Here is an 18,530-nt window from a genome sequence, read left to right as displayed (position 1 = left end):
TTGGTCCGTATATATGATTGGAGCTACGTATTTGCTGACTTGGCCGAGTCAGCCTGTGCTTTGACTGCCACTTGTGCAGCACCTGTCGGGGGGGGGGGGGGGGGGCGTTAATACTAGATGGCTGGAGGGTTTTTTTTGCAAATATGCGCGCACCAGGTCGGACGGCACCCCACCTGGTCATTAAACGGCCCGCACCGGGTCGCTCTCTCCTCCCTCCCGCAACCTCTCTACTCCCGCACCGGGTCGCTCTCTCTTCTCTGCTCCCGCACCCTCTCTGCTCATCGTCGCTGCCGAGGTCGGACGTCGTTGGTGTCGACGACGGCTCCATGATCACGTCGTCGGACGCTGAGCCGCCGCCGTCCGCGCCGTTCAGGAGGGGCCTGCGCGACGTGCCTCTTGCTCCTTCGCTCGCCGTGATGATGCCTCGCCGCCCCTGTACGGTACGTCACCATCGCCAGCAGCTCCTTTGCTCGATCTGTGCAATTTAGCTCCCGTAAAGAGTTCTTGGCCGCATCAATTGCGCGTAGGAGTTAGGGTTTGGCCGTTCGTTCTACTCTCTGACGGATTGGGTGTGGGGTGGTAGGGTTTTAACAGTTTGTGAAGATCTTTCTGACAGGCCAAAAATAGGGCTGCTTCATGGGGGGTTTGCAGTAGGAGCTAGGGTTTGGCCATGTTTGCAGAGATCTGGAGTGGTTATGGTTCTTTCTCCCCCCAATTTTTCATCGGTCCAGGGGTCTAGGGTTTAAGCAGTAAAGTTTGCTCTTAGTGTCAGAGTGTTAATTGGACCAAAAATTATTGTAATTTGCAATTACATTGTGTCAGATTGACCAAAGATGGTTGCTTTTCGACCTGTAAGATCATACATTTGTTAATTGGAGCCATGAATCTCTGTTTCTGAAAAAGTAAAAAAGTCTGAATCTTTGAACTGTAGTCTGAAATGTCTGAATCTCTCTGTAGTCTGAAATGTCTGAACTTTTTCAACTTGATTGTTTTGCAGGTCACTTAAGCAACCACTTCTCTGTTGAGGTCATACATGGTGGCTACTTTCTGTGTGCTGGCAAGCATAGGGGTTATCACAAAGGTCACTCCATTTGGTATGATTACTGTGACATAGATAATTGGACACCTAATGTTGTTGCCAGTCTAGTGGAGGAAATTGGATATGAGTTTGAGGGCAGGATCAGGGCTTATTGGTGTGTTCCTGGATTGACAGTGTATAAGAATGGATTAAGAGAGATCAAGATAGGGGACAACACTATGACAGAAAACATGAAGGATTGTGTTCTAAATGGCAACCACTTCCAGCAGATATTTCTTGATCATGATGAGAGCATGAGATCATATATTTCTGTTGTTCAAGTCCACTCTGATGATGAGGATCCACCAATTGTCAGGTTCAGTGGCATTAGGCCAAAGAAGGAGAATGCCCACCAGCAGCAAGCAGAGCAGACACAGCAGTTGCAAGAGGAGCAGGATCAGCTCACTCTAGTGGAACATGAGCTGGCTCAGCATGATCAAGAGCATGATTCTGATCAAGAGCATGAGCAAGATGAAGCAGAGTCAGAAAGTGAAGCAGAGTCAGAAGAAGATGATTTCATACCAAGTCCACCCCAGCCTGGAACTACTTACCTTTCATCTCAGTTTGGGTTTAGGGCAAGGAAATCCTATAGGTTTTTGAACATGGATGCAACAGACACAGTAGTGCAGGATTCAGATGAAGATTATATTCCACAAATTGTTGATTCAGACATTGATCTGCAGGATGATGATGACTTGTTTGACAAACATGTTGATTGTGAGAAGGGCAAAGGACCAGCAGTCCAAGAAGAAGTTGATGATCCTACTGAAGATATGGATATTTGTCTGCCATCCTCTGATGAAGATAAGGTGAAGCTGAATTTCAAAAGTTTTAGAGAGGAAGAGCTGACTAAACCACGGTTTCAAGTTGGCCAGACCTTTGGATCTGTTGAGTTCCTTAGGAAAGCTATCAAAGAGTACAACTGTCAGGAGAGAGTTGACATTAGGTGCCCTAGAAATGATAGGAAAAGACTAAATGCCATTTGTGAAGATGGATGCCCTTGGACCTTGTCTGCATCATTTGATGGGAGAATCAACTGCTTCATGATCAAGAAATACAATCCAAAGCATACATGCATAAAGAAATGGTGTGTTAAGTCATTCACTGCTCCTTTTATGGCTGGAAAATATCTTGATTCTTTCAGAGCAGATGAAAACATGAACATGAAATTTTTTGCAAGGGTGGTTCAGAAAGATTGGAACATGACAGCAACAAGAAGCAAGCTTAGAAGGGCTAAGAGGTTAGTGAAGAAAGTTATTGAAGGAGATGAGTTGGAGCAGTACAACAGCATGTGGGATTATGCACAAGAATTCAGAAGATCAAACCCAGGGAGTTCTTTCTATGTGGGTGTCAGTAATGGCATATTTGCAAGTTGTTATTTCTCTCTGGATGCCTGCAAAAGGGGTTTCATGCAAGCTTGTAGGCCTGTCATTTGTTTGGATGGATGCCACCTGAAGACAAAGTATGGAGGTGTTATGCTGTGTGTTGTTGGCATGGATCCTAATGACTGCATTTACCATCTAGCTTTTGCAGTTGTTGAGGTAGAGAACACTGACACATGGAAATGGTTTCTGTCAAATCTGAAGAGCGAGTTGGGAATTGTAAACACAGACCCATGGACTATAGTGTCAGACAAGCAAAAGGGCCTAATCAAGGGAGTGAGGCAGCACTTTCCTGATGTAGAGCACAGACACTGTGTTAGGCATATATGGCAGAATTTTCAGCAAACACACAAAGGAGATGTTCTTAAAAACCAGCTATGGAAGTGTGCAAGGAGCACAACACCAGAACTGTGGGCTGCAAGCATGGAGGAAATGAAGGTCATAAGCCTAGAAGCATACAAGTGGCTTGAGCAGCTACCACCCAACACTTGGGTTAGGGGCTTCCAAAGAGAATTGGTCAAGTGTGATATCCTTCTGAACAACAACTATGAGGTTTTCAACAGATATATTCTTGAGACTAGGGAGATGCATCTCAGGTCAATGATTGACAAGATCAAAACACATCTCATGGTCAGGTTCTACAACAAAAGAAAAGAGACAGAGACCTGGCCTGGCTCAATATGCTCAAAAATTAGGAAAAGAATTAAGAAGAATATAGAGCTGTCAGCTACATGCATGGTTTCAGGGGCTGGTGATGGCATCTTTCAGGTTGACAACAGGAACATGACATACATTGTTGACCTGAAGGAAGAAAGCTGTACATGCAAAAGGTGGGATCTTAGTGGAGTTCCATGTCACCATGCAATTGCATGCTGCAGACATGAGAGGATTGATCCTGAGAGTTTGGTGCACTCCTACTACAATATAGAAGCATTCAAGCTAGCATACAAACCCATTATCAAGCCTTGCAGAGATAGGAGTGAGTGGCAGAAGATGAATGGCTGTGAAATCAAGCCACCTGTCTTTGAAAAAAAAGTAGGGAGGCCTTCAAACAAAAGTAGGAGAAAGCAGCCTTATGAGATTGAAAAGAAAGATGGAACCAAGGTGATGAGCAGACATGGAATCACAATAACATGTTCATACTGCCATGAAACAGGCCACACCATCAAAGGATGTAATCTCAAAAAGGCTGGCATTTTGCCAAATCTAGCAGAGAGAACAACAAGAAGGGGTCCAAGGGCCATTCCTGATGATGTGTCAGATGATGAAATTGTTTTGGCACAACAAGACGATGGCCAAGGTACACAGGAGGAGGTTCATGTCACACAAGAGGATGGTCAACTTACACAGGAGGAGGTTCAGGTCACACAAGAGGATGGTCAACTTACACAGGAGGAGGTACATGTTGATGGCCAAGTTACACATGAGGAGGCCCATGTTGATGGCCATGATACACATGAGGAGGTCATTGTCACACAAGATAATGAGATCATTGTCACACAAGATGATGGAGCAGATGCACCAGTTGTTTTTCAGGCAAATTCTCCACTTTTGTCCCTTAATTTTGACCTCTTTTGTCCAGTCATTTTTGTTGTACTGATGTTTTCATGTGATGTTTGTTTTGTACAGGTGCAGGACTTTGGATTTACAATGCTTCATAGGATGCAACAATCCAGACCTGTTCCTAGAGAAGAACCTAAAATCATTTTGCCAGATTCCTCATTCATCTCAAATGCAGCCAGTTCTCACACTGCAGCACAGACAACAACAGCTACAAATGAAGGCAACCTGACCATGAAGTTGCTGAAGATGAAGAGAGACAAAGAAAGACAGATGGCAGCCAGGAGAGATGCAACACTTGAGGCCATGAATGAGATGGCAGAGAAGAAAGCAGAGGAGGCAGAAGCAAAAAGGCAAGAAATTGCAAGGAGGAAAGCAGAGTCTTCACAAAGAAGAAGACGAGCAGCACAAGAGAAGAAAGCTTTGGAATCTGCAGCAAGGAAGGAAGCTGCAGCAGCAAGAAAAGCTGCATTGCAAGAAGAGAAGAAGGCCAGAGCCCTTGAAGCAATGGCAGCTAAAGCAGAGGCAGCACTGAAGAGAAAAGAAGATCAAGAAGCAAAGAGAGCTATGGCAGCACTGAAGAGAAAAGAAGATCAAGAAGCAAAGAAGATACATCAAGAAGAGGCCAAGAGATTAAGAGCTGAGCAGAGGAAGCAGGCAGGACCAAGTGGACATGTGCCCAAGAAGTCGAAGAGAGTGAACATGTTTGATGAGTTTAGATGATTCAGTACTTTTGCACTTGTAATTTTTTGGCAAAAAACTTAAATGAGACTCTTTGAAACTGTTGGAGTTGGGATGATTCAGTGCTTTTGCACTTGTAATATTTTGGCAAAAACTACAATGAGACTCTTTGAACTGTTGGAAATGTGAAGATTCAGTGGCTTCATACTGCCATTCAAAATGAAAATTGTTGGAGTTCAAAATGAAAAGAAATCCCAAATGAAAACTGTTGGAGTTCAGTGGCTTTATTATTTAGTTGGAGTTCATTGATTTATTCACTGTTGGAGTATAGATAATTAACTGCATAAAATTTAAAAATTAATACAAAAAAGGTTGGCCTGGGTGTCAAACCCAGGACCTGTGGTGTGATAAACAGGGTGCAATGCCAGTGTGATAGGAACGGTGCTTTGCTCAAGTGTTACTTGACAACCTACTTATTATATTTCCACTCCCCTCCAACCTACTTAACTGAATTTTTACAGTTCACTAAATTCAAAGTTATCTGAATTTTTACAGTTGACCGAATGTAGTTTGCAAAGATATCTAAATTTAGTTTGAAAAGCTAACATATTTTTTACAGTTGTCTGAATTTAGTTTGAAAAGCTAACTGATTTGATTATAGTTAACTGAATCTTAATAGTTGTCTGTATTTAGTTAAGACATAATTCAGTTAAGACATAATTCAGTTAAGACAGAATTCAGTTAAGACAAAGATTCAGACAAAAATTTAGTTAAGATTCAAAACCTTAGCAGCTACTTATGTTGGAATTATTGCCTTACATAGCAACAAGAGAACTTTGGATTGTTGCCTTATATAGCAACAAGACTGCATCAACACCATTACATACCAACAAAACACTTTTGGATTACTGCCACTTTTGCATCAACATAGTTCAGCACATATATAGCATCACATCCAGTTCAACACTTATATAGCATCAACAACCAGTTCAACAGAGTTCAATAGACAGAAATTACAAATAACTTATGTGCTTAATATACAAGCACACCTAACAAACTATTATTTTATAACTTATATGCTGAAAATCTGTATATTTCAGCATACCTAACTACTGCAACTGCATCTTCTTCATGCCTTCTACTGCAACTGCATCATCTTCAGTTCTTCAACTTCTGGAGGCGCTCCGAGCGGCGAACCTCCATGTCAGCTGCCACCTTCCTCTTCTTCTTCCTCTTTGGCTGTGCTGCGACGTCCTGTGCTTGCAGGGCCAAGACCACCTCCACCTCCTGCTTGACGATGTCAGGAACATTGGGAAGCAGCTCAATGTCAATGGGGCGGTGCTTGTCACCCTCCCTGGCGACCGGCGCCACCATGTGGACCTCCGGCTCGGGGACGACGGGCGCCGCCACATTGACCTCCGGCTCATCGTCAGAGAGCACAATCACCTCCGGCTCCTCCCAGCCAGTCGACCAGGACGAGTCGGCGGCGTAGCCAGAGTCGTCGTCGGAGCCAGAGTCGTACTCTGAGTCGGATGAGATGTACTCGGAGACATCATCGCGTCCGAGGTAGTCGGGCTGGTAGTGGTCCCAGTAGGCAGTGTTGACAGGTGCAGGGACGGCCAGGTCAACGTTGTGGCGGACGCGCACCGGATCCGGCTGTCGCGGCACAGTGGCGGACCGGTACATCCACCACCGGGCTCGTTGCCCCGGGTCGTCGGAGCGCGTCTCTTGCATCGCGAAGCGGAGGATGAGTGCATAGTGGATACCGTCGTGGTCGGGGCAGGCACGGTCCAGCTCATCGTCGGCATGACCTTCAAGAGGCCACACGCATGGTGACGCAGCGTCGAATAGCTGGGGAACCACTTCCCGATCTCCGTCAGGTCCACGCGCATGGCCTTGTCGTCGCCTGCGAGGTCATCGATGACCCTCTTCCAGGCAGGGCAGTTCTCCATGTCCGCGGCGGCGGTGTGGTGGTCGGCGGCGAGGGTTTTCTTGCGTGAGGGTTTGGTGCGGGGTAACCGAGGCGACGCGGTGGACTGAGTGGAGAGTGGAGAGTGGAGCGGTGGGTGGGTGGGCTTAAAGAGCAGACAAGGAAACGGAAGAGGCGTGAGCCATTGGGCCACTAGCAACTGCTAAATAGCTATGTTAGTACCTGCCCTTGATCAAAGCACTACTACTTACCACACTGGCATTGCCACCAATGTTCAATACCATAGGTCCTAGGTTTGAGATCTAGGCAAAACTCTTTTTGTGTAATTTTTTTCTTTAAGAAAAATTTGGTACAGGCATACAAATTCAGTCATATAAAACAGCTACTGCAGACATATAAATTCAGACAAATTCAGTCATATAAAACAACAACTGCAGGCATATAAATTCAGGCAAATTCAGTCATATAAGACAGAGACAGTTAACTTCATTTTCTTATCTGAACCAACTTCAGTTTCTTATCTTAACCCACTTCAACTTCAATATCTTAACTTAACACAATTTAGTTGACACAAATCCAGGAGGAAAGATACAAAGTGGTTTTTTTTACAATGACACAGATTCAATCAAATTCATTCAGCATGCCCTTCAGCTTCCTTATCTTCTCCTTGGTGGCCTCTATCTGTTTGAATAGGTCACCAATCATGTACTCAAGCTTCCTTTTCTCATGCTTCAAGTCATCCCTCTCTTGCACTGCTTGGTACCTCTCTTTCTCTGCTTTAACCCTGAATACCTGATGAATGTTGGTTACTGACTTGTCTGCAATCTTATTCTTCTCAAGTTCTTCCTTTAGACCAGTCAGAGTAAGTTGTGTGCTGCCTAGTTGGCTCATTGCCTGCTCCTTCTCAGCCACCATCTTAGCAAAATCAAGCTTGAAATGCCTCAACTCATTCTCCATCTTCTTCTTCTCTTCAAGAACCTTCAAATTTTCTTCAGCACTCACAACATTCTGTCTGAGCCTCTGTTTTTTCTCCTCTTCATACATGGTCCATATAGTAGCTAGGCTCATCTTCAGAGCATCAGGCCACTCAGGGTCAACCCACTCAACATATCTGCATTTGGGTACTTCCTAACAATTTAGAACATACAAAAAAGAGATTCAGTTAACTGCCAGTATTCAGTATTGTGCCTGATGATGGAACTTAAGACATACTACAAAGAGAAAAATGTTTAACAGTGCCAAATGCAAAAAAATTACTAACCTTTTGTGCACAAGCTAGAAACCTTCTGCCAGTATCAACAGATTCAAATGCCACATTCTTCTCACACAAAGATCCATGCCCACATCTAAAGCTAGGCAGATCTGTAGCCAAGCCACTCCATTCCTCACAAGATGTTGTGGCAGGTGGCTAAACAAAAGAGATACATTTGGAATCAATTGAGAGAGAAACCCTAGCTGAGAAACCCTAGACTGGATTTGTGTGAGATTGAGGAGCACACTAACCTTGCTGGTCACTGAGTCATCTTCAGAAGAAGTGGGAAGATCATCCCAGGACACCATGGTTGCTGCTAGCTGAAGATGAGAAGGGGATCTGTTGGTGCTATTGGACAGAGGAGAGAAGGGATCTGGTGGTGCACGAAATTGAAGATGAATGGTGAGGAAGAAGGGGATCTGGTGGTGGTGGTGGTCGACTGGTGGACCAAAGCTACATGTAGAGTGCAAGTTGCTGGGTGGGTGTTTGCAGCAGGTGCAAGTACATGCTTGCTTTTGAGTTCAGTTGTGCTGAGATTCACTTACTTCATTTAGTACAACAATTAGTTTGCAAAGTTAGTTCAGTACAGCAATTAATTTGAAAGCAATGAGGTTAACTTTGCAAACTAAATTCAGTTAACTATAAAAATTCAGTGAACTGCAAACATTCTGTCAAAATTAGTTTAACTACACTTCTGACATGAAATACATCTGTCAGTTTTTTCAAAGCAATTAGGTCTAGCATTTCAAAGCAAGTAGGTCAAGCAGGCTTCACATTACTGACATATTATCCATTACAACAACCATTACAACTAAGCATTACTGAGCAAACAAAAGCAACCATTTTAGTATGCTCAGTTTACACACCTGCACCTACTGAATTAACAACACTTCACTTCATAATTAAGGTGAAACACATCACACAAAGCACTATAACAAAACCAATCATCAGCTTCAGCAACATCAAAATCTCTCTGCCTAACCCTAAAAGCATAGCAATTTGCTGCTTGGTAGCATACTAAAGTTCACAAATTCGATTCATTTTGGAATCGATAAGTGAACACGGAATCTCGTCTTGTTCCCCTTGGTTCCGAGGGAAATAAAGGGGAAATCACTGATTCATTTGGAGCTGTTTTCTAACTGACTCATTGACATGAGAGATTGGATGCGATGCGCCAGTCACTCGTACTACAGCGGACAAAGGTCACCGGCAAACGACCGTTCCACAATGGAACCTGGCACTACTGTTTGCCCTAAGGGCCGACCCACCTTTTCAGAGAAACAGACACATGACATCACTATATTACGCATTTTCGAGATAAGAAAGTGGAGAATGCACTCTTCCCTTTTTTTTACATTTTAAACTCATGTTCATGGTCTGTTTTATTCCCAATTGTTGCCCGTGTGAAAAGAAAGAAGAGAAATTGGGCCATTCTCACTGGAGCTGCCATAATTATCTCTTCCAGCCCTGCCTCTCCCAGCCATGACCCTTCTAGCTGTGCCTCTACCTGCCATTGATTCAGTCCTCTGCCTCTCAAGCTCTTCCCTCTTGTCCTCAACAGCACCAATTGCATCTACAGCAGCATCACCAACCAGACGCCTTGTTTCAACCAGATGCTGCACATACTCAAGCTCCCAGTGCCAGAAATCACAAATGACCTGATTAATCAGTGGCAAAATTAGTTAACCAACTCCAGAAAATTACAGATTTAATGATTCAACTACGGCATTGCTCTAAACTACTGCATTAGTTAACCAGCTGCTTTGCTTCATTACTAAAGTGAGCTGATACGGCATGAATCTACTGAACTGGCACTTACATGGTGGTTCACGCACTTGTAGAAGATCCATCCATCATGCTCATCGGTGCTAGACCGGTAGAACCTCACCTGCTCGCCGCAATCTGGGCACCCGATCAGTGGTACAGCAACGGAGCGGCCATGCAGCGCTGAGCGCATGGAGCTGGAAGACGACATGAAGGAGGAGACAGAGGAGGCGGAGGAGGGCGGTGGAAGGCGACGGCGGCGGCGCGGACGGGAGTTCGCTAGGGTTCGGAGGAGAGGAAGCGGAGAGCGAGAGGATAAGGAAGCGGAGAGCGAGAGGATATGGGTTGCGGGAGGGAGGAGACAGGAGCGACCCAGTGCGGTCCGACCAGGTGGGGTGCGGTCCGACCAGGTGCACGCATATTTGCAAAAAAAACCTCCAGCCATCTAGTATTAACGCCCCCCGACAGGTGCTGCACAAGTGGCGGTCAAAGCACAGCTGGCAACGGCTGACTCGTCCAAGTCAGCAAATACGTAGCTCCAATCGTATATACGGACCAAAGTGAACCCCCTGCGCAAGTAGATGGACTGTATTTCGGGTATTTTGAAGTAGTGGTACTTAAGTGTCAGCCGGCTCAAGTTTTGTGACCTATGGTGAATTTTTCTCTTTCACATATGCCACCAAACCACACTAGTGCTGGGTGCTTTGACCAAGTTCGCCAGGCCCAATATGCTTTTCTTCCCTAGGTGGCACGGAATACTTCTGCAGGAAATTGGGGAGCTAGTTTTATTCTTCTACGTACTCTTCCTGCCGCCCCCTCACCACACACCACGTCACCATCTTAAAACGCATCCGTCCACGGACGGTGATAGGGTAGCCGGTCATCGACCGCATACATTTCAAGCCGGGTGATTTTTATCTAAACCGAACAATTTTTTTTACATTTCTGACATATTTTTAACTAAACTAAGTTTTGCCGGGCTCCAACGAGGGAGGGGCGATGACGGCTACGCGTCTTTGGCTCGCTTCAGTGCTTGTAATCATCACTAATTGTCTATGGAACTATATGTAATTTTTAGTTTTCCTAGAAAAAAACCCTATGGCGGACTAGTTTTCTTTTAACCTACCCATCATCACGGTCGCAACGGCGGCCATTTCCCATAACATAGCTTCCCCATCACCAGCCAGCTCAGCGGCCGCCGTGAGGCCCGGAAAGTGAAACTACAACGCGTGGTGGCCTTTCTACCATGTGCTACCTTTTCTCGTCGGAGTCTTGGTGGACTGCAGGACACACAAGGTAGCGTACCACCTTCGTGTATGTATCTCAATAGTTATCGTTCCAGCAACGAACGGAGGAGAGCGTTATGAGTGATGTTTCGGTCACACACAAGTTGTCACTGGTCTTGTGTGAAATACGTGTTTGGCATATGTAAATGGTAGTATTGTCCTATGGAACAAATATACGAGATTGGTGGAGAATTTTGATTGTGGTAGCCAGAATAGTAATGACTTGAGTAAACGGAAAAACAAATAGTTATTTTCTACAATAGGGAGATTGGGTGCGGAGAAACTTCGTATCGTGGTTTACATCAAGTTCGGTAGATGGATCACCCTTGAATGGTCGAGCTCCTCCACATCAGATTCGTTCGTTCCTATAGTCATGCTTCGATGTTGCCATACATGATCCTCTCCACAATTTAAGTCGTGAGACCAGAGTAATGCAATAAATTATGTGGGTCATTGTTAAATTGTCTTCGCTTCTCGTAGATATCTCCATCTGTCACCTGAAGGTCGCAGATTTGCTACAAGTAGGTTACCTGCATAGGTCTTTAGATCATGTTGCTTAGGCCCTTAAATTGGACAACACATATTGCACTCACCATAGATAGACAATTTACTAAACAATCATAAACTATAACCATGAATAACGACATATAGAATAGGCACAAATGAATCTATGCGGTGGGTGGCATCCTCACTTTCCCGATGCACCCTCGCTTTCCCCATGGATGGCATCCCTGGTCCCCTCTCTTCACCATCCCCGTCGAGGGGGCTCCGGCACAGTGCGCTCCATTGTGGCCGCTGCAAGTTGTGTCCATGGTACCGAGGGGTCCTACAGGATAGAAACATGAGCAACATAAGGTAGATGAGCCAAGAAAGCAATCCAAGTAATTTGAGTAACTTATCAAGTAAACATGGGTATCATAAAATCATGCTTAAGTGGCTGCTGGTGATCCCACCTCAAATCTGTATCGTTCCTTGTCAGTCTGATGCCCCATGAGGTGAGTTTCCAGACTTCCACTAAAATCTAATTTTCACCAGATATTTCGCCTTATAAGACATAATATATGAGGCATGCTACTGGTTGGTCGACTGATATTTTTCAAAGATTAGTCGATGAAAGAACTTGTGGTGCCCTCATGTTTGGTTTTGGTAATTGACGACATTCTCTATGAACTAATGGTTGCCTTGAGTTATTATTTGAATGATTTGTCCATAGGAATTTCTTGAAGTCCATGTGTTGGTTTCAAAGAGTTTATGTGTTGACCAAGGTGTTATTCAAGGAATTATATAAAGATTGGTCATGATACATGGTTGATCAAGACTAAGTCAAGAGTGAATCAAGTTGATCAACACACAAAGCATACGAGATGTACCGAGAGGGATCAAGTGATCCTATGGTATGGTAAGCATTGTCCATTACGCTTTGTGTACTAACCCACGGTCTACATGAGAGTTCTATGTGGGGTTAGGTATGTTCCCATGGGCTTGCGCTAAAAGGAAGATATCATACAACCCATGGAGGATGACATCAAGTGATGATCGTCATCAAGATTGCAGTGTGAAAGTTCAAGTGGAGCATCACATAGAGATCATGCTTGAAGCTTGCCGTCCATTGTGGTGACAATGGACTTGTAAAGATGTCCCGAAGAGTGGCTCACCCATGGTGAAGTATGGGGGAGCAATCATCTAGTCTTCATACAATGCAACCAAGGAAGGTGGTCCAACTCGAGGAAGTCAAGATCGTCATCATCTAGATCAAGTGGACTATGTGCAAGGCAAAGGTTTGCCCTTGATAGGTTTTCTATTTTACCGATCTCATGGTGATAGTCGGGAAACCGGGTTATAGGATCGATTGTCGTACTATCAAGGGGGGCTCACAAGTAAGTAGCTTGATCGTATCTTTTGTAGAGAGCTCAAACCATTGCATCCTTGCATCATCTTTCTTGGTTCTTGTTTGGTTCTTCTCCTTGTGAGTTTTGAAGCTTATGGTCATCTTCATGACAAGCTCGAGTTCATCGAAAATGGAGTTCACATGCATCTTCTATGATGTTTTTGATGTTGGGTTTTTTGTCGGTTCTTCATTCATAGAGGCTTCACATCTCTATATCTTAGGCATACCCCCTGCCTCTTCTTAGTATTTGTCGTCATCTATCCAACAAGCTTGTGTTTGCTCAATTCGGAGCTCATATACAGAAGTTATGGCTGAAGGAAATATGCCCTAGAGGAAATAATAAAGTTCTTATTTATATTTCCTTATATCATGATAAATGTTTATTATTCATGCTAGAATTGTATTAACTGGAAACTTGATACATATGTGAATACATAGACAAAACAAGGTGTCCCTAGTATGCCTCTACTTGACTAGCTCGCTAATCAAAGATGGTTAAGTTTCCTGACCATAGACATGTGTTGTCATTTGATGAACGGGATCACATCATTAGGAGAATGATGTGATGGACAAGACCCATCCGTTAGCTTAGCACAATGATCGTTAAGTTTTATTGCTATTGCTTTCTTCATGACTTATACATATTCCTTTGACTATGAGATTATGCAACTCCCGAGTATCGGAGGAACACCTTGTGTGCTATAAAATGTCACAACGTAACTGGGTGATTATAAAGATGCTCTACAGGTGTCTCCGAAGGTGTTTGTTGGGTTGGCATAGATCGGGATTATGATTTGTCACTCCGAGTATTGGAGAGGTATCTCTGGGCCCTCTCGGTAATGCACATCACAATAAGCCTTGCAAGCAATGTGACTAATGAGTTAGTTGCAGGATGATGCATTACGGAACGAGTAAAGAGACTTGCCAGTAACGAGATTGAACTAGGTATGAGGACACCACGATCGAATCTCGGGCAAGTAACATACCGATGACAAAGGGAATGGCGTATATTGTCATTACGGTTTGACCGATAAAGATCTTCCTAGACTATGTAGGAACCAATATGAGCATCCAGGTTCCGCTATTGGTTATTGATCGGAGATGTATCTCGATCATGTCTACATAGTTCTCGAACCCGTAGGGTCCGCACGCTTAACGTTCGATGAAGATTTGTATTATGAGTTATGTGTTTTGGTGACCGAAGATTTTTCAGAGTCCCGAATGAGATCACGGACATGACGAGGAGTCTCAAAATGGTCGAGAGGTAAAGATTGGTATATTGGACGATATTATTCGGACACCAGAATAGTTTTGGAGCGTTTCGGATATTTTTCGGAGTACCGAGGGGTTACCGGACCCCCCCCCCCCCCGGAAAGTAATGGACCAACATGGGCCATAGGGGAGAGAGAGGAGAGACCACAAGGGGTGGCGCCCCACCATGGGCAGTCCGAATTGGACAAGGGGAGGGGGCGCGACCCCCCTTTCCTTCTTCCTCTCCCTCTCCTTCCCCCTTTTCCCCCTCCGAAAGAAGGAAGGGGGCCAACCAGGACTAGGAGTCCAAGTTGGTTTCCCCCCCCCCATGGCGCGCCCCTATGGCCGGCCTCCTCCCTCTCCTCCTTTATATACAGGGGCAGGGGCACCCCAAAGCACATCAGTTGTTCTCTTAGCCGTGTGCGGTGCCCCCCTCCACAGTTTACTCATCCGGTCATATTGTCGTAGTGCTTAGGTGAAGCCCTGCGGGGATCACATCACCATCACCGTCACCACGCCGTCGTGCTGACGAAACTCTCCCTCGACACTTTGCTGGATCAAGAGTTTGAGGAACGTCATCAAGCTGAATGTGTGCAGAACTCAGAGGTGACATACGTTCGGTGCTTGATCGGTTGTATCGTGAAGACGTTCGACTACATCAACCGCGTTAAGCTAACGCTTCCGCTTTGGGTCTATGAGGGTACATGGACACACTCTCCCCCTCTCGTTGCTATGCATCTCCTAGATAGATCTTGCTTGATCGTAGGAATTTTTCTGAAATTGCATGCTACGTTCCCCAACAATGGCAGTTCTGGTTTTCTTGATTGCTGCTTGGGGCTTGCTTGATGCACCCCTGCGGTAGTACCGCTCTGGGCAGCGGTAGTACCACTTACAAGTGGTACTTCCAATCTTCTAGTTCCATGCATACTTCCACTTATTCTGGGGGTTCTGTTTTTCATGTCGGGTTCAGCGGTAGTAGGGCGGCATTGAAGTCTGGTAGTACCGCCTATAAGCGGTAGTACTTCCTGGTCAGGCGGTAGTACCGCTACTACAATACTACCTTCATGATATGGTCTTCCCTGCCTCTGCACCTATGTTCTGCTTCTCCCACGGTAGTACCGCTGGAATGAGTGGTAGTACCGCTTCGGCGGCACTACCGCCCCATGGTTCCTAGCCGTCACTCTATTTTCCTATTATTACCGCTCATTGGAGTGGTAGTACCGCTCGTGTGCAGGCTGAGCACATAACGGTTGGATTTTTCCCCACCTATAAAAGGGGGTCTTCTTCCCCATTGAACCTCGTCTCTTGAGCTCGTGTTCTTCCCTCATTGTTGACCTTCTTTGAGCTTGCTATCTCTCAATCCCTCCATGGATTCTAGCTAGTTTTGGGGGGGAAAGAGAGAGGAGATTTAGATCCACACTTCCACCAATCACTTTCTCCTCTATGTGAGGGGAACCCCTTGGATATAGATCTTAGAGTTCTTGGTGTTCTCCTTCTTGTTCTTCCTCTTTTTTCCTCCATAGCTTTTGTTGCTTTGGTGGGATTTGGGAGTGAGGGACTTGGCAACTCCGTGTGCCCTTACCATTGCATTAGTTGCATCAGTTTGAGTTCTCCATTGTGATACGTGGAAGTGAAGTTGAGAAGCTTATTCCTCTTGGGTGCTTGGGCGCCCTAGACGGTTGGTGGTTCTTCTGAGCTCAATCATTGTGGTGTAAAGCTCCGGCAAGCGTCGGGGTCTCCAATTAGGTTGTGGAGATCGCCCCGAGCAATTTGATGAGTACCGGTGGCCGCCCCCAAGGGTTGCCAAAGTGTACGGGTTCGGTGACCGCCCCCAAGGGTCTCCATTTGTACGGGCTCGGTGAACGCCCTCAAGGGTCCCTTAGTGGAATCACGACATCTTGCATTGTGCGAGGGCGTGAGGAGATTATGGTGGCTCTAGTGCCTTCTTGGGGAGCATTGTGCTTCCACACCGCTCCAAACAGAGATTAGAATCCGCAAGGGTGTGAACTTCGGGATACATTGTCGTCTCCGCGTGCCTCGGTTATCTCTTACCCGAGCCCTTTACTTATGCACTTTACTTTGTGATAGCCATAGTTTGACATGATATATATCTTGCCATCACTTAGTTGTTTATCTTGCTTAGTATAAGTTGTTGGTGCACATAGGTGAGCTTAATTGTTTTAGGTTTTGTGCTTGACAAATTAAATGCTAGTTTTATTCCGCATTTGTTCAAGCCTAAACCATAATTATTTTAAAGCCCCTATTCACCCCCTCTAGACGACATCCACGATCTTTCAGTCGGGTCACGAGCCGTTTGATCGGTAGATGCTCACTTTATGATTGTACATGTGTGTTCCTCTTCTTTGTTTCCCTCATCGCAACAAGACCCTTGTTCAAATGCAATAGAGGCCTCTATGCACAAAGTATCTCTGACTCACGACCATCAGTGTAGCCATTGCAACAAGACCCTTGTTGCAGATGCACATGACCCTTGTTCAGCTATGTCCATCGTCATTACAACAAGACTCTTGTTGTAATTACAACATGACCCTTGTTGCAAAAAAAAATCTCCACCTGTGTCTATCGCCATTGCAACATCATCAGAGTTGCGGTTGCCACACAAGCGACCATGTGTCGTGGCCGCAAGGTTGCGACACAGACAACATCACGTGGAGTAGCGTGCTGCTTGCACTGTCGCTACTCGCTGCTCGTTGCCGTCGCCGCCGTTGCTGGCTGCTTGCTGTTGACAAGGGAGAGAGATGGAAAAGGAGATGAGAAAGAAGATCGGGGATTGGAAGGTGTTGCCACCACGTGAAGGTTGCCTCGGTGTAGACCGCCCCGGTCAGGTCAAGGCATTTGAGAGGTGGCGACTCCATGCTCGGAATACTGAGACCCCAACCTCCTCAATGCATCTCCAGCGTGCTGTTGTTGCCCGCTCCTTGTGTGAGTCTGGATGGATAAAGGAAAAAGGGGAAATAAGAGAGATAATGCCTGTATGGTGCAAGAGGGAGGGGATAAAGGAGAGGATGTGTGGAGGGCAAATAAGGAGTTCGACACAAAACGTGGGATCCGTCGGGTGATCCCAAGCGTTTATGTCGGGGATATACCCCGCGGTATGACCCGGCCGGAGATATGACCCGGCTAGGACTTGGATGTTTCATTAGTAAACCGCCCGAGCCTGGTGACTCATTGGTGACCTGGCAGATTATAAGTCGGCAGATTGTAAGCCGGCGGACAGTTATAAGCCGACAGATTGTAATCCGACGGACAGTTATAAGCCGACAGATTGTAAGCCGACGAACAGTTATAACCCGGCAGATAGTTATAACCCGGCAGACAGTTATAACCCGACAGACAGTTATGACCCAGCAAACAGATCGTAACCCGGCAAGTACTTAGCCATGAAAAGTCCATGGTGAGACGTCAGAATAGGTTAAGTCCTAATCCGAGTTGGACTCTACATGTAACCCACTGATAACCCACAAGTATAGGGGATCGCAACAGTTTTCGAGGATAGAGTATTAAACCCAAATTATTGATTCGACACAAGGGGAGCCAAAGAAATATTCTCAAGTATTTGCAGCTGAGTTGTCAATTCAACCACACCTGGAAACTTAATATCTACAGCAAGGTATTTAGTAGCAAAGTAATATGATAGTGGTGGTAACGCTAGCAAAAGTAATATTTTTGGTTTTGTAGTGATTGTAACAGTAGCAATGGAAAGTAAATAAGCGAAGAACAATATATGAAAAGCTCATAGGCATTGGATCGGTGATGGAGAATTATGTCAGATGCGATCGATCATGTAACAATCATAACATAGGGTGACACGGAACTAGCTCAAGTTCATCAATGTAATGTAGGCATGTATTCCGAATATAGTCATACATGCTTATGGAAAATAACTTACATGACATCTTTTGTCCTACCGTCCCATGGCAGCGGGGTCCTATTGGAAACTAAGGGATATTAAGGCCTCCTTTTAATAGAGTATCGGACCAAAGCATTAACACATAGTGAATACATGAACTCCTCAAACTACCGTCATCACCGGTAAGTGTCCCGATTATTGTCACTTCAGGGTTAACGGATCATAACACATAATAGGTGACTATAGACTTGCAAGATAGGATCAAGAACTCTCATATATTGATGAAAACATAATAGGTTCAGATCTGAAATCATGGCACTCGGGCCCTAGTGACAAGCATTAAGCATAGCAAAGTCAAAGCAACATCAATCTCAGAACATAGTGGATACTAGGGATCAAACCCTAACAAAACTAACTCGATTACATGATAGATCCCATCCAACCCATCACCGTCCAGCAAGCCTATGATGGAATTACTCATGCACGGCGGTGAGCATCATGAAATTGGTGATGGAGGAAGGTTGATGATGACGATGGCGACGGATTCCCCTCTGCGGAGCCCCGAACGGACTCCAAATCAGCCCTCC

At 45.3% G+C, this 18,530-nt stretch overlaps 2 protein-coding genes across 2 annotated transcripts; one reads left to right on the top strand and one right to left on the bottom strand.

The window, feature by feature from the left end:
• Positions 1 to 126: 126 nt before the first annotated feature.
• LOC147959354 (uncharacterized) lies at positions 127 to 4,743 on the top strand. The gene is made up of 2 exons (XM_087532618.1): positions 127 to 3,996; positions 4,090 to 4,743. Exons 1-2 carry the CDS (start codon positions 964 to 966, stop codon positions 4,741 to 4,743), a joined length of 3,687 nt encoding a protein of 1,228 aa, XP_087388744.1. The 5' UTR covers positions 127 to 963.
• A 2,509-nt stretch (positions 4,744 to 7,252) lies between these two features.
• LOC147959353 (uncharacterized) lies at positions 7,253 to 8,191 on the bottom strand. Its single transcript, XM_087532617.1, has 3 exons — positions 8,135 to 8,191; positions 7,893 to 8,039; positions 7,253 to 7,759 (listed from the first exon to the last, which is right to left on the bottom strand). The coding sequence occupies exons 1-3, from the start codon at positions 8,189 to 8,191 to the stop codon at positions 7,253 to 7,255; spliced, it is 711 nt and encodes a 236-aa protein (XP_087388743.1).
• Between the last annotated feature and the right edge of the window lie 10,339 nt (positions 8,192 to 18,530).

The sequence above is a fragment of the Triticum urartu genome, chromosome 7A (assembly GCF_056163025.1).
Source record: "Triticum urartu cultivar PI428250 chromosome 7A, HENAU_Tu73, whole genome shotgun sequence".
Lineage (NCBI taxonomy): Eukaryota > Viridiplantae > Streptophyta > Magnoliopsida > Poales > Poaceae > Triticum > Triticum urartu.
This window is presented reverse-complemented; position numbering and strand designations above follow the sequence as displayed.

Bases quoted from the DNA above. Each gene is read 5' to 3' on its own strand.
- LOC147959354 (XM_087532618.1), top strand. From the start codon at position 964: ATGTCTGAACTTTTTCAACTTGATTGTTTTGCAGGTCACTTAAGCAAC. The intron at 3,997-4,089 runs GCAAATTCTCCA...TGTTTTGTACAG, and splicing joins ATGCACCAGTTGTTTTTCAG to GTGCAGGACTTTGGATTTAC.
- LOC147959353 (XM_087532617.1), bottom strand. From the start codon at position 8,191: ATGGTGTCCTGGGATGATCTTCCCACTTCTTCTGAAGATGACTCAGTG. The intron at 8,040-8,134 runs GTTAGTGTGCTC...TCTTTTGTTTAG, and splicing joins ATGACTCAGTGACCAGCAAG to CCACCTGCCACAACATCTTG. The intron at 7,760-7,892 runs GTTAGTAATTTT...CTAAATTGTTAG, and splicing joins TTCTAGCTTGTGCACAAAAG to GAAGTACCCAAATGCAGATA.